At 43.9% G+C, this 13,274-nt stretch overlaps 1 protein-coding gene across 2 annotated transcripts; it reads left to right on the forward strand.

Annotated features, from left to right (window-relative positions):
• The first annotated feature begins 65 nt into the window (after nucleotides 1-65).
• On the forward strand, nucleotides 66-13,121 carry TRNAU1AP (tRNA selenocysteine 1 associated protein 1). 2 transcript variants are annotated; one of them, XM_081334542.1, is made up of 9 exons: nucleotides 66-288; nucleotides 2,357-2,454; nucleotides 3,514-3,613; nucleotides 4,291-4,343; nucleotides 7,055-7,186; nucleotides 8,695-8,814; nucleotides 9,683-9,845; nucleotides 9,997-10,030; nucleotides 11,529-13,121. In XM_081334542.1, the coding sequence occupies exons 1-9, from the start codon at nucleotides 262-264 to the stop codon at nucleotides 11,678-11,680; spliced, it is 879 nt and encodes a 292-aa protein (XP_081190668.1). In that variant the 5' UTR covers nucleotides 66-261; the 3' UTR covers nucleotides 11,681-13,121. The 2 variants fall into 2 exon arrangements, with proteins under 2 accessions (XP_081190668.1, XP_081190669.1); XM_081334543.1 differs by having other exon boundaries at nucleotides 11,547-13,121.
• The last annotated feature ends 153 nt before the right edge of the window (nucleotides 13,122-13,274 follow it).

Here is a 13,274-nt window from a genome sequence, read left to right on the forward strand (position 1 = left end):
GGCTGTGCAGAGACTCCTCCGCGACGCCAGGGGCCGCTGTGCGCAGCGCCGAGGGGGAGGGGCCCTGCCGCCGCTCCGGCCTTCTTCCGCCTCTCGCCCAGACGCGCGGGAGGGGGGGAGGGGGAGCGGGCTCGCGCCGGCGGAGAGAGCCAGGTGGGGGCGCGGGAGCGCGGTGAAGCGGCGGCGGCGGCGGGGTCGAGCGGGGCAGGCTTCCCCGTCGCCCGCCCCTCGGCCCGGCCGCCCTGGAGCGGCGAGAGCAGCATGGCCGCCAGCCTGTGGATGGGAGACGTGAGTGGCGGCGGCGGCGGCGGCGGGGCTGAGCCGCGGGTGGGTCGGGGGAGGGGGGCGGGCGCCCGGCTGACCCGACCGCCGCCGCCTCCCTGGAAGCTCCTGGCGGGAAGAGAGCTTGGGCTGAGTGCTCGCTCCCCTGGCCTCTCCTCGGGGCGGGAGCCGAGGGGGCGGCCCGCGGGGCCCGCGCAGGCCGTCGAGGGGCTGGATGCGAGGAGACCCTCTCGGGGAGGGGGGGTTCCTCGCGGATCCAGGCGGAGATGGGGCTCGCTGCCCTCCGGAGTCGTGCAGTTGCCCGTCGCTGGGTGGTTGGATCTTGAGAAAGAATGAGAAGCGCCCCCTCCCCCCCCGAGAGCCGGACGGCGCCCCTCTGCTGGGGTGGGGTGGTGGGGGTGGTCTTGGAGACCCCCAAATCCTGGCTCTGCTCCCAGAGCGGGAGAGCCGGTGGAACTTGGATGGCTCCCAGCGGCAGGGTTGCTTGCCCTGTCTTTGCTGTGGCTTTTGATTTGGGGGGGGGATGTCGTAAGCCCAGAGGCTTCTGGAAAGGGGTGGCCGTAATGATGTGGGTGCTCCATCACTGGAGGCTTTTAAGAAGAGACTGGACAGCCGCTTGTCTGGAATGGTATAGGGTCTCCTGCTTGAGCAGAGGGTTGGACTAGAAGACCTCCAAGGTCCCTCCCAACTCTGTTATTCTGTTCTGTTCTGAGACATGTATATCTATCTATATGTGTGTCTTCAAGTCAGCATTGACTCCTGGACTAGTCCCTGCAGCTTCCTTGGCAAGGTTTTTTCAGAAGTGGTTTGCCATTGCCGCCTTTTTTTTTTAATCCCATTTATATCCCGCCTTTCTCCGAAGACTCAGGGAGGCTTACAAGCTTAGCAGTAGCCTTCATTCTATGTATATGCCTGCTTATTAGGGCTTTTGGGGCCCCCCAAGCGGCATTATTACAAAGTCAGCTTATGGCCCCCAACAATCTGGGTCCTCATTTTACCGACCTCGGAAGGATGGAAGGCTGAGTCAACCTTGAGCCTGGTGGGATGCGAACCTGCACTAATTGCAGGCAGCTGGTGTTACTTAAGGAGGCATTAGCCCACTGCTCCACCAAGGCCTTGCTGGGGCTGAGAGAAAATGACTGGCCCATGGTCACTCACCCACCCTGTGCCTATGTCTTCTGCTTTCTAGCCTGATACTTTAACTACTGTCTGGATCTCTACCATAATAAACTTAAATAGTAATAATAGACCATGGTGGTCCCAGTGCAATCAACATACTGGGTGCCGTACCAAAAACTCATGGACAACACTTAAAAAATCTGCACATTGGCCAAATTTCCATCTGTCAATTTCCATCAAATGCACAGAGTGCTATCCTGAAGTAATCCTGTTTGTAGTCTCCTCCACCTACGGCAACACTTCGTGCCTTTGAAATGAGGGAGGTGGCCCATGAATGCCAACATAAATGTGTTCGATTTCAAGGTAGCACAGAGCTCTTTCATGTTCAGTTTCAAATAGGGATGCAAAAGGAGAAGGAAGTAAAGACATCAACAAAGGAAGAAGGTTTTTATTTCAGTAACACACGTTAAGTTTTAATTTCAGTAGTGGTTTTATAATACCGATGGGTTGTTTCATGGAACAGAGACAGGCTACGTGATTCCCTTACTTTTAGATATTTTTTAAAAGACAGTACACAAAGGTAGAGAATTTCATCTCTGTTGTGGATGGTTTAGCTATCATTGAAATGTTTTCATGCTTAACAAAGTAGAGGGCCATGCAGATGTCTTGGGTCTTCCATCGTTCCACTAGATTTGATTTGATTTGCTTGGGGCTATGTTTTGACAGCATGGAAATGTGAAAACTACTGCAGCTTCACTTTCACTTTCTTCAAAGAGTTTAGCAGCTTCATTTCAGGAAGCTTGTTCTAATAACAGGTGTACTCCTGGATAACTTTAGACAGCCTCCTGCAGGCAAGAAGATTCAAGCTGCATCTCTTAAATGGCACTTAATTATATCATTCTTATTGTTGCTGCATTATGTTACTCTTATTTTTTCTCTCTCTCTCTCTCTCTAGCTGGAGCCCTATATGGATGAGAACTTCATTTCAAGAGCTTTTGCTACTATGGGACAACTAGTTTTGAGTGTGAAGATAATTCGGAATAGATTGACAGGGTATTGATTTGTTTTTTATTTATTGGCTATTAATGTGTATATTCAGAATAGATTGATGGGGTTATTTGCTTGTTTTTTATTTATTGGCTGTTGATGTGCATGTTCAGAATAGATTGTTGGGTTGTTTTTCATTTATTGGCTATTGATATACATATATTTTGGTGGGAAGGAGAGGTTATTTTAAACCCATCTATAGATTGTGTGACTTGGATACTGCTTTAATTCCTACCTTGCGCTAGACCACTGTTTAACCATGGTTTATTGAATAAGCCACTATATTGTAACTGCTATGTGAAGCATAAACTATGGTATATTATGGTTCCTACTCCACATTAGGCTAAAATTAAACAAGCCATGTTATGACTTTGGGGCATCTATAAAGTGGTCCCCTGCTAATTAATCCTGATGCTTATCCAGAGTCAGCCCATTAGATCAGTCTTCTTCACTGATTGATTGTAGCTCCCTCTCCTAGTCCTTTCTAAGAATGGGAGCACCCCCCCCCCAAAAAAAAAAAACTTTTCTGCCAAAATTGTTAAAGCAATCAAGAGACAGATGATGAATGATTCCTTTTCAAGTGCATGTAATTTCAGTCTGGTATCTATATGAATGCCGCCTTAATTTGTCTTGAGAACATCACTCTGTAAACAGGTTGCCACTACTGGAAAAGCTGTCATCCTGGTCGCCATCTCTATGGCCTCTCTTGCAGAACATAATTGACACGTTGTTTGAGATATGATTGCCAAGTCCTGATCTCTCACTTTGCAGTAAAACAGAACATAAAGAAGAATTATGCTGGATCAAAGGCCTATCTAGCCCAGCATTCTGTTCCCACAGTGGCCAAGGGGATACCTCTGGGAAACTCATAAGCAGGACATGAGAGCAATAGCGCCCTCCTGCTAGTGTTTTCCAGCAACTGGGATTTGAGAGGCGTACTGCCTTGACACCGGAGGTAATATATAGCTATTGTGGCTAGTAAACATTGGTAGCATTATTCTCCACAACATTTTTCACTGGCCCGCACAAACACAGGCAATGAATGACCTATTTTTCTCCTTCCAGGATTCCAGCAGGCTATTGCTTTGTAGAATTTGCTGATCTGGCCACAGCAGAGAAATGTTTACATAAAATCAACGGGAAGCCCCTTCCTGGTGCCACCCCTGTAAGTAAAGGAGCTCGTCTGAAAAGCCGAGCTAAATCCTAAGCACCCACATTTGTGTGGGAGCCCCACTTAAGTCATTAGAATTTCTAAATCGTCATCCCATCTTTCTCAGCCCAACTCACCTCCTGGGGTTGTGGGGAAAATAGGGAGAGGAAGGGGTATTAGTATGTTTCCCATCTTGAATTATTTGAGTAGTGTATAAAAATAATGAAGGCAAGATATATTTTATCCTGCCTTCTTTGTGTATTGCTCAACTCAAAGTGGCTTTCATTCCTAAACAGGGTTAGAACTCCAGAGTCTCCTGATAATTAGCCCAAAATCACTTAGCCAGCATTCATGCCTAAAGTGGCACTAGAATTCACAGTCTCTTGATGATTAGCCCAAAGACACCTAGCCAATATTCATTCCAAAGGTGGGACTAGAACTCGCAGTCTCCTGGTGATTGCCTCAAAGTCACCTTCCACCCATCTTGCTGCACAAGATGGTGTTATGTGTTTAGGTCCGTCAAAGTAATCAGAATAGTAAGGGAAGGTGCTTATCACAGTAACATGTTTCAGTGTGTACAAATATATCACAGTGTAGCAAAACTCAAGTTACTTTTTAAAACTCTGTAGTTGTTATTTCTATTGAACTGTCATGTTTAAATTGTGTTTTTGCATCTTTACTTTGTATTTCAGACAAAGCGCTTTAAATTAAACTATGCCACATATGGGAAACAGCCTGATAACAGGTAAGCTAAACTCGTAAGAGAAGCATGTCCATGTTCTTATCTTTTATGGGGCTCCAGTGTGATGTTCAGCTTATTTTTCCTAAGAAAATCATGAAGGGCAATCCTCACACAAGCGTCCCAAGCAGTGGGGTTATGTGGTCCTGCTTGTTGTTGTTGTTGTTAGTTGCGAAATCATGTCCGACCCATCGCGACCCTATGGACAATGTTCCTCCAGGCCTTCCTGTCCTCTACCATCTTCTGGAGTCCACTTAAGCTCATGCCTACTGCTTCAGTGACTCCATCCAGCCACCTTATTCTCTGTCGTCCCCTCCTTCTCTTGCCCTCAACCTTTCCCAGCATTAGGCTCTTCTCCAGTGAGTCCTTCCTTCTCATTAGGTGGCCAAAGGATTTGAGTTTCAACTTCAGGATCTGGCCTTCTAAAGAGCAGTCAGGGTTGATCTCCTCTAGGACTGACCGGTTTGATCGCCTTGCAGTCCAAGGGACTGGCAGGAGTCTTCTCCAGCACCATAGTTCAAAGGCCTCAATTCTTTGGCACTCGGTCCTGCTTGTGAAAGAAAATTCCCTGGCAGTTGTACAACATGTTTTTCCAGCTTATGTTGCTAACACTGCTATTATCCAGTGCATATTATTAACTGATAGCAGCCTCAGCAATCACTTTCTTAGCTAAAGCATCAAATAGGATTGTGGCACCTTTCAAACTCTGCAAACTATTAAGTTTCAATGGCAGCAATAGCCTGGATTCCAAAAGAACTGAGCCCTTAGTTCATGCGTGTTTTAGTCCATTGAAAAGCAGTGCCATGCCAAAGCCATTTCATTCTTCTAGAAAAGCCATTTCATTCTTCTTTCCAAACTGGAGAAAATGTTGACTAAGGAATTCTGGGAGTTGAAGTCCACACATCTCAAAATTGCTAAGCTTGAGAAGTACTGGTCTAGATTATATTTGGGTGGTGTGGGGTGGTGGAAACATCAATAAACTTTGAGGCTGTTTCTATGAACTGTAAAAGCATTTGGAGCCCTGTTTATGGTTTCTTCTGGTATTAGTAAAGACTGCCATTCAATGAAATGCTTAGGACAGGGGGTGTCAAACTGCTGGCCCATGGGCCAGATGCATCACGCAGAAGCCGCGCTCACCCCGGTTTCGGTAAGGGGAAAAAAGTTGCGATACGTCATGACACGTCACATTTATTTTTATTTTTTTATTTTATTTCCATTTATATCCCGCCCTTCTCCGAAGACTCAGGGCGGCTTACAAGCTTAGCAGTAGCCTTCATTCTATGTATATGCCTGCTTATTAGGGCTTTCACACACACCCCAAGCGGCATTATTACAAAGTCCAGCTTAATTGCCCCCAACAATCTGGGTCCTCATTTTACCTACCTGGGAAGGATGGAAGGCTGAGTCAACCTTGAGCCTGGTGGGATGCGAACCTGCACTAATTGCAGGCAGCTGGTGTTACTTAAGGAGGCATTAGCCCACTGCTCCACCAAGGCTCACATGACGTGGTGAGTTTGACACCCCTGGTTTAGGAACATGAAAATAGCTTCCATATCTTGTTATTAAAACTATTATCATTTAATGTTCAGAAGTTAACTAAGATAGAGGAAGTGAAACTTTCTATAATAAAGCACAAGTACTTATGGCAGATCATGAAAAGTTGTTGGGAGTTCTGCTTATCACAGGAGAGCAGATGGTAGAAAGCTCCTTGATACCGCATGGGGACAGTTCCAACTTACACTTACACTGAAAACTAAAGGGTATTCCAAGGGAAGTGTTTGCCTTAAGAAAATTCACAAAGAGAACTTTTCGGCATATTTTTCACCCAAGTGCCTAAATAAATGTAGCCCTTTTTCCTTATGTATGTTTCTGAATAGGTATTTGGAGATATCGAGAGACAGGAGAATGTAAAATGAAATTAAGCAGTTGCTTAAAGCAGTGTTTCTTGACGTTGGCAACCTTAAGGTGTATGGACTTCAACTCCCATAAATTCCCTAGGAAGCAAAAACACCGGAAATTAAAGTTCCAGGTTGAGAAATACTGGCTTAAAGGTTTTGGTTAGACTGAGCACAACTACAGGTTACAACTGTCATTGATTTTCTTGGAAAAGAAAGAAGGAAACAGCCTCCTGCTGCATTTTTAAAAAGAAAGTTTAAAATTATGGCGCACGAGTTAAAATAGGTTTTAATTCATTTTGTCTTCCTTCCCTGTAGTTCCCTGTTTTTACTACAGAGGGCACCATATGCATTTATCTCCTACCTACCAGATTCTTTGGCCTGAGTTCTTAAATACTTCGAAATTCTCTTTTAAAAAAAGCTGGTAGGAACTGACCTCCAGCAAAGCAAAACACCAGCCTCCAGCGGCACCTTTTATTTCCAAGAATGTCTGTGAGCAGATTTTTCAAGGGGGGTGACTATAACAAACCTAGATGGTGATGGTGTTAAATATGATTGAATATTAAAGCTTTCTCAGTGTTTTGACTGGTTATATGCCTCACAGCTGCCTTTTTAGGGCTGGGACATGTTGAAGCTCTGCAATCATTCTGCAAAAATGCGACCACTGGATTTCAGATCAATACAGGCCCATTGTACCCACCCCCCACCCCAAATTTGAACATTCCTGGCTGATCTCCTAAAAATAATTCACAGGTGCTAATTGAGTTTTGTTGACGGCTGCCTTTGGACAATTCCTATTCTTTCTCTATTTTCTTTCCACAGCCCAGAGTATTCCCTCTTTGTTGGGGATCTTTCCCCTGATGTTGATGACGGGATGATATATGAATTTTTTGTAAAAGTATACCCATCATGTCGGGGTGGAAAAGTGGTCGTGGATCAGACAGGCGTTTCCAAGTGAGCTTTTCTAACATGTGCTTTGCATTGTTTCCTCCTGTTTTGCAATGGATGAAGCAAAGCTGTCTTTGTATAAAAATGCTCCTTCTTTCTATATGATGGTTAAGACAAATCTGAAAAGATTTAGCTGGAATTCTATACTGATCTGTAAGTAATATTAAGATGCTAATCCAGGGCATGGAGGTAAGAGATGTGTAAAAGTGTTGATGCCTCGGTAGTTTATCCGTCCAGTATAAACTATTATCTCTTTAACTTTTTTATTTATTATGGTAGATGTCTCTTTGAACTGTGTGATGAGGGCTTATTCATTGCAGTGGCCCAACAGAGTTAAAATAACCTGCCAGCATCCATCCTAGCGCACAGATTATTTTATTCAGAACATTTGCAGCTATTCTTTCGTGTATCTGTACTTAGTGTAGGTCAGGGGTAGGCAACCTCAGCTCTTTTATGACTCATGGACGTCAGCTCCCAGAATTCCTGAGTCAGCTATGCTGGTGTAGGTAGTCTGCAACTTACAGCCATTTGTTTCATGACTGTTCAAAGTTACAAATGCACTGGAAAAAAGTGACTTCTGGCCAGTTCTTACACTGATGACTGCATCTCCGCAGTCACATGATCAAATTTTGGTTGCTTGGCATGGCTGGCTCAGGAATTCTGGGAGTTGGAAGTCCATGAGTCATAAAAGAGACAAGGTTGCCTACCCCTGGTCTAGACTAACAAAATTCTTGCATGCCCATTCCTCATAGAGGGAATCTTGTCAGCCTTTATAAAAGAAAGCTAAGCCTTTTAGGAGAGAATAGTCCTGACAATTTGCATTGAAAAGCTAAGACAAAAACCACATTTTCAGTGTCATTAAATTTTAATGTAATAAATATGATTTCCTAAATAGACATATAGTCATTTTTCCCTCTGCGTTATATCAAGTGTAAGTTAAAACATGTTTTGAAGCCCCTGGCCTCCAGGGAGCGTATATTTCCCTTTATAGTAAAATGAGTGTTACAAGCAAGCCAACAGCACTTCAGATAGTTCTGCTAGATCAGGGGTGTCAAACTCAATTTCATTGAGGGCCGCATCAGCATTGCAGTTGCCCTCAAGGGGCTGGGTGGGTATGGCCAGGTTGGGCGTGGCCTACTGGGTGGGTGTGGCTAGAGTGGGTATGGCCTACTGGGTGGGCGTGGCCAGCTCTACATCATTCGCATCAAGGGTGCCTATGGGGGCCTGGGCAGGAGTGGGACAGATCTGAGGGTCTCTGGCAGAAGGAGGGTCTCTGGGCCAGGGCCAAGGCAGTGGGGGCCGTTCCCTCACTGTTTCCAGGATGGCTTCGCGGGCCACATGAAACCACTTCATGGGCCGGATCCGGCCCCCGGGCCTTGTGTTTGACATGTCTGTGCTAGATCTTCTTAGAAAGTGCAAGCCTACCATGACCTGCATGATTGGGAATCTCCATAGACTCCATGCAAGCTTGCCTTCCCTTTTACCTTCCTGTTTCTTATTCTGTGTTTTTACAGAGGCTATGGTTTTGTGAAATTCTCAGATGAACTGGAACAAAAAAGAGCACTAGTAGAGTGCCAGGGAGCTGTCGGCCTTGGTTCTAAGCCAATACGGTTGAGCGTTGCCATACCAAAAGCGTAAGTATAGATGGAAGGTGGGCTTAATTCGGCAGTTCCACTCGTTTGGGTCATACACTATGGTTCTGCCCTTACGTTGGAAGCCATGATGACTTCCTAAAAGATCCAAAAAGTTTTAGAGGAGTACATTAATTTAAGGATGGATTCCTTGGAGAGCCACCTTATAAACTTGACTGGAAGCCTTAGTAGAAATTCAGGCAACCTGTGGGCCTCCAGGTGTTTCAAACTCCCAAGCAATGCCAGCCAACCTGCTCTTACGCCGAAGATGCTGAGAGCTATATTTCAGCCCATGTGGAGTGTCACAGCTTCCCTATTCCTAAGATAATGAGATGCAGTGAATAAAGCTGCCACAAACACTATTCAGCAGAATACAGTTATGATTTACTGGACAACCTGTGACCCATTGAGTCATTGTTTCAGTAATATTTCCTTACCTAAACAAATAAACAGAATGGCCACAGGTGGACAAAAAAAGCAATGGGAGCAAGTTCTGACTTCCTATCAGCTTCCCTATTGACTTTGCTTGTGGGAAGCCGGTAAGGAGTACAACTTTACCAATACAACTGGTCTGAAGATCCTTGAAATTTCATTTCCTTTAGAGGCCTGAGTCCAAGATTTTGCATACAAACTTTTAAGTTAGCCCATTTGAGGCACCTTGATTCAAAAATCGTTGCCTTATGATGCACCGTTTCATCCAATTGAAGGTTACAAACAGACAGACATTTTAGTAATATATAGATTTGATGGCCTTGGAATGACATGAGTGCAGTTTCAGGATTTTTGTCATAGATCAAATTTTGCTCAGAAATGTTATAGAATCCTTGTCAGTGACTCTCTCTTTATCTCCCACCCTTGTTTCTTTTCCAAGTAACCGGCTGAAGATGGTGGAGTACAATCACATGTACAACTATAACTATAACCAATACTACCAGCAATATCAGAACTATTATGCCCATTGGGGATATGATCAAAACACCGGGAGTTACAGCTACAGCTACCCACAATATGGCTACACGCAGAGTACCATGCAGGTGAGGGTAAAGATTTCTAGGCATTATTATTCCTTACAGCAAGACTATGCAGTCCTTATCTTGTGTACGTCTTCATAAAGCTTTGTGTTAAATGCTTCTAAGTAAACAATTTTTTTTATTCCTTTATAATTTTTAATTCTCACTATTGCAGACATATGAAGAAGTGGGTGAAGATGCATTAGAAGGTAAGGTTGCTTATTGTAATTTCTCGTTAGAAGTAGATATTAGTTTCTTTTTCTACTTTGGCAATTCGAACCAAATCACTTTGGGGCCAGCAGAAAGCTTTGAAAAGGTTGAAATATTGGATACTCTAGATGTATTATGAGTAAATATATTTGCTAATCCAAGCAAGTATTGTTCCGTACCAGCCTGCTACCGGCCCTGCAGAAAAGGCAGGGACAACCCCTTTTACAAGAAGGCAAGAGGCTGGAATTAAGCCTGCCAAATTTATTGATACAAAAACAAACGGAACAAGTCACGAACCAAGAAACAGGAGCTTTTCAAGCGGTTGCCTTCAGCAAACCAGCCCTCCCATGCATTCCCCTTTTATACAGTTCAGGGCGTGGCTTCTCTCTGCCTCCTTCCGAGGTGCCCCATTGCCTTCCTCTGTTTACTCCTGATTGACTGCCTCCTGCGTCGGGCGTCCTTGAACAGGGCCAGCTGTGGGTCATCTTCATCCACGCTGTCAGGCTCACACAGCTGGGTCTCCGTCGTGACCAGGTGGGAGGGGCCTGGCTGAGGGCTCTCATCAGCAAGATCTTCAACCCCCTCAGCAAGCTCTTCAACACCCCCCTCCTCCTCTGAGTCGTCCGACCCAACTGCCGAACCCACAGGCTGACCCTGAATCACAACAAGTATTTGCATTTACAAATATAGAACTGCTAGTGGGAATTAAACCCCAGTTGGTCAAAAGTGTGTTTTTGATTGTGCTGCATCATCCTTGTGTGGTGACAGGGTGGTTAGAATACAGTATTGCAGGTTAACTCTGCCTGCTGCCAGTAGTTCGATCCTGACTCAGTCTTCCATCCTTTCTAGGTTAGTAAATTGAGGACTCAGATTGTTGGGGGCAATGTGCTGACTTTGCAAACCACTTAGAGCTATAAAGCAGGGGTTTCCAACCTTGGCAACTTTAAGACTTGTGGACTTCAATTCCCAGAATTCATCAGCCAGCTGGGAGTTGAAGTCCACAAGTCTTGAAGTTGCCAAGGTTGAGGACCCCTGCTGTGAAGCGGTATATAAGTCTAAGTGATATTGCTATATGTATGTAACTCTCCTAAGACTTTGCTCCAAAAGTTTGAGGAACAAAAGTTACACTCAAATGGATTAAAAAGCTCTCCATCATTTCCTAAGCTACAGTGCTTGAGATGAATACATAGAAAATGGCCCAATTTTCACAACTGTATCTTTATTTCCCCAGTTGCTGTATACTCAGGCATTTTATTTACGCAAACAGACTCTTTGCACTAAGTTCAGTGAAATCTTTCGTCCTTTTTTGTTTCGTCCAATTTGGACAAAACATTAAACCAATGTTGGAGGTTCTGGTTTTGTAGACTGTTCAAAGAGGTTGCCTGTGCAGGTAAAATTGGCATTGGAGCTTATTAAATCAAGATGCAACAGCCCAAACCACAAAGAATTCTGTATTTCAGCACTCACACAAATGTCTTCCAAAATTCACTCATGTAGGCTTCCTTCCGTTGGCAGATCCGATGCCCCAGATGGATGTGAGTGAAGCTAACAAGCAGTTTATGGAACAGAGCGAAGAACTCTACGATGCCTTGATAGAATGCCATTGGCAACCTTTGGACAGTGCTTCTTCAGAGCTGCAAGCTGTATAGTTGCCGTGTTGCTGATGTGCTCCCTCCGAGCCGTGGGCCAGTGGGCCTTGGATTCCTGCCAAGCGCATGGAAGTTGCAGCTGCAAACGGACTCGTCCCTCTCTCTCCTCCAGATTCTCAAGTCAAGGATGCCGAGGACGGCTTTGGGTTCTTCCTGGACTCGTGGAGCAGCAGATAGTAGCAGAGGGGGATTGTGGTCACTTATTTGAGATGAAATTAGAACTTGGGGACTTAGTTTTATTTCTTCTCCCTTCCCACCTGCCCCATATTGATCCTAAGACAAGACTTGTTTATCCTAGCCAAGAAGTTCTAATTTATGAATTAAATAAAAAAAGATGGGAAATCTTAATTCCAACTATAATAATAATAAAAAAGTATCTTTTACACAGTAAGGTGCGTTCTCCATAGGGTAAATGGGATCAGGAGTCAGTTCATGGATCAGTTCCGTGAGCACTTTCTTTTTATATGCTGAAAAAAACCTGTAGAAATGATTTTGAAGCAAAACCGCGGTATGGAAAAAAAATTTGAGGGAGCAGATGGAATAACTTGGACAAATATTTAGCAGTTTCTGAAAGTGGTACAAACTGTTTATTTTGAAGCATGTAGAGGCTACTTCTGTTAAAACAATCAGATATTCTGTTTTAATATGAAGACTCTAAGGTGATCAGAGAAATTTTAGTTGTGTACTCCATAGCTGGAGAATATTTTTATTGGGAGCCACTGAAAGGATGCAACAGAATTTCCTACCTAGGACTTCAGAACTCTACTAGGAAAAAAAAAGGAAAAAAATCCACAATTTCACTCGTGAGTTGCACTGATGTGCAATTCAAAGTCAGTCTTAATATGAAGATAATGAACTAAAATGCAGCAATTATTGACAGAAGTTCCTAGTGTCTGATTACAGGTGAATTAGATTGAGATGGGCAACTATATTGAATAAATAAATAATCTTGTGTTCAAAGAAGAATAAAAGATGCTTCCCTCACTTTTGAATACACAGACGCTGTCTTTATATATTATCTTTGTTATAAGATGCAGCGAAGGCCGGGATTTTGACGCTTTGAGCAATGCTGGGCCAGTTTCATAATTGGCATTTTTAGTATCTCTAGGTATGACTACTGGCCATATCAGCCTGAAGTGTCTTGCTTGTTGCTATACAAGTTGTATTGTTAATAGGATGATCCCACGACTACACTGCGTTTATTGTAGTGAGATTAAAGGAAAATTGCTAAAAGCAAATGGGTGTTAATGTCTCCAGTGGATGTCCACCTAGTTCATTTCTGCAGGGAAAGGAAAAGGTGAACATTTACAGCAAGGTTTATTTCCAATTCAGAAATTTAGAGAAATTTATGCAAGTCACTAAGTCTTACCGGGTAAGAATAACCTGTAAAAATTGTGTACCTGTGAAATGGAATATTCAAGTAAACATATATTGAATTGTATGATTTATTTTTTTACATCAGGTAATATTGTATCTGAAAATCAGAATACATGTCCTTTCACGGGATTGTGGATAGGCTGTAGATCTCAAACATTTGATCCACAAGCAGAACATTTGAGATTTGATTCTTGTCTAGATACAAAGACAATGATGG

Source organism: Vipera berus, assembly GCF_964194415.1.
Source record: "Vipera berus genome assembly, chromosome: 9".
NCBI lineage: Eukaryota > Metazoa > Chordata > Lepidosauria > Squamata > Viperidae > Vipera > Vipera berus.

What these genes read in the sequence shown, in the direction of transcription:
- TRNAU1AP (XM_081334542.1), top strand. Translation starts at nt 262, where the DNA reads ATGGCCGCCAGCCTGTGGATGGGAGAC. An exon ending in CCAGCCTGTGGATGGGAGAC is followed by an intron (nt 289 to 2,356) that starts GTGAGTGGCGGC and finishes CTCTCTCTCTAG; the next exon opens with CTGGAGCCCTATATGGATGA. An exon ending in GGGAAACAGCCTGATAACAG is followed by an intron (nt 4,344 to 7,054) that starts GTAAGCTAAACT and finishes TTCTTTCCACAG; the next exon opens with CCCAGAGTATTCCCTCTTTG.